Source organism: Cyprinus carpio, chromosome A24, assembly GCF_018340385.1.
Source record: "Cyprinus carpio isolate SPL01 chromosome A24, ASM1834038v1, whole genome shotgun sequence".
NCBI lineage: Eukaryota > Metazoa > Chordata > Actinopteri > Cypriniformes > Cyprinidae > Cyprinus > Cyprinus carpio.
Window position 1 is genome coordinate 24,043,904 of NC_056595.1, and position 2,268 is coordinate 24,046,171.

General features: G+C 39.9%; 1 protein-coding gene across 1 annotated transcript in view; it reads left to right on the top strand.

Moving 5' to 3' along the window:
* Positions 1-440: 440 nt before the first annotated feature.
* The window catches only part of LOC109071191 (potassium voltage-gated channel subfamily H member 2-like), a 147,107-nt gene continuing 145,279 nt past the window's right edge, over positions 441-2,268 (top strand). Inside the window, exon 1 of the mRNA XM_042714841.1 lies at positions 441-1,303. Coding sequence (XP_042570775.1) covers positions 1,228-1,303 — 76 coding nt within the window. The 5' untranslated portion in view covers positions 441-1,227. The remainder of the gene's footprint in view (positions 1,304-2,268) is intronic.

Consider the following 2,268-nt stretch of genomic DNA (forward strand, 5'->3'; position numbering starts at 1 on the left):
TGCTCTCTTAAGTAGCCATTGTAAATTTCAAAGTTCTAACCACCAAAAAAATTATTCATTAATTATTTCAGTCATTTTATGATTTCTGAGTTTAAACTATTATTAATTCAATTCAAAATGACCGAGAAGTGCAATTTTAATGCAACAAATAAACTAACCTCTTTAGTAAGTTTATTTTCTACTGTAAATCAGGCAAGGTTGACAACCAGTGAAAGTGTACTGGAGAAAAGGAAAAAAAACACACAAATGCATCTAATTTATTGCATTTCCACCTCGTCATGTCATGTGCATTCGCCATATAATTGCTGATAGTGAATGAAAGGGATGGGTGGATGGGGAGGAGGCTTGAAGAGCTCATTGCTGGGATGCTTCAAAGACAGTCCTAAATATGGGTAAAAAGCGCCGCGCCCCCTTCTGAAGCCCATTTCGCGCACCCAAACAAATCGTGTGAAAAGAGATTTCGCTTCGAATGTAAACCCCCACTGTTTTGGCTTCCCGTACTGATCAAAAAGAAGTTGCAAAATCGATGCTCGTCGGGATAATCAAGAAGTATCCCAGTTCACCTGTGATTTCTGGTAATTTCCACCAAAGCTCAAGGCGTGACGACATCAAGGGTTCGAAAGGAGCCGAACTGCACGGAACGAAATGAACTATATGCCTATTTATGATTTCTGCAATCTATAGTTTTGCGCTATTTTGAGGTTCTATATTGCAATCTTATCCAGAACAGTAATTAATGTTAGTGATATTTGTGATTAAATAGACGCTGCCTGACGCTCGCTGCTCGAAACGAGACCCCAGGAGCGATACGCGTCAAATGCATCGCATCTCTTTTCTTTAGCTGGGAAAATGACTCTTTGTTATCGTCCTCTTGCATTATTGACAAACTATTTTCCTGTTTGAGCTGCACTGACACAATCGGTATTGCATAAAGCGCAATAGAAATAAATGTGACTTGACTTCTGCGAAGCACCTTTTATTTTCGCCGAATGAAAACTGAGAAGAGCGCTTTAATTGGACAAAGGGATACCCGAGGACTCAGCTATAGGAAACTATGGTGGTGTTCAGCGTCCCACTTGTCACGAGCTAAATTAGTCTGGCGTCACTTTGGGATCGTTTCTGAGGGATTACGCGGGATAAACAGTCCCCCCCACTCGCGTTTGGAGAGGCGCGTCGCGTTCGTGAGCGTCGGCTGATGAAGTTCTCCGGCTGACGGAGCGCGCAAGGATGCCGGTACGACGGGGGCACGTCGCGCCGCAAAACACTTTCCTCGACACGATCATCAGGAAATTCGAAAGTCAAAGTAAGTTCGTGTCTATTAGGAGTATTTTACGCACAGAATGCTGTGTTTTTTAGGACTTGTACCTTGCACCGCGTTCTTCAGGTAACCTGTCAGGAATATTGTGACCGAACTCACCTGAGTGTGTTAGATAACTCCAAATGAAAGTCATTTTAAAGGTCTGATCAGGTACATGTTGCCACTCTTTACAGTGTGGTATCCCTACAAATACCTTGGAGAATTATTATATTATAAATCCAAGTAACATGGCATCACCACATTACGTTTTTAATAAGACTTGCTAATGTGTAAACAAGTGTGTCAGCTTCAGTGTCAAATAATAACTGACATACAGAGACACTTCCAGAAAGCACTCAGTATTTTAGATGCCAAAATTGTAATTCTTGTGATAAAGACATTGTGATGAAGACATATTTGTATGTTTATTGATCAAATAGGTCAGAATATATAATGTTTTCATTTTATTTTCCTTGCACCTTGAAAGAGTTTGAGTTACTTCAGCTTTTCATCCATTTGTGACTATCCTGAATTCATTCGTGAGTCTCATGCAATGTTATTTTAGGTCTGATGATATGAATGCATCTAAACTGATGTCATTTAGAGTTGAATTAGCTTGTGTTTTTACCCTTGCGTGTGATTCTGAGATCTAAAACTAATTAGCCGCAGTTTTCACGATGCATTCGCTGGAGGTTCATGGCCAGATGTCAATTTAGGATTACCCATTGAGAGATATACTCCTTTGATAAATTATATTCTATTGCTGTTTAATATTCAGTGAGGATTTGGTTGGTCATGAAAACCCAAAGCGTTTGAAACGGTTCTGAATTGCTTTAAATTAAGTCTGGTTTGCATCAGTTGGTCAGAAGTGACAGAAATACATATATGTTTTCACTTTCCATCTTAACACCACTACCCTTCCTCTTTCCAGATGCCGCGACTCTCCCTCGGTCACTTTAAATAATTTATTA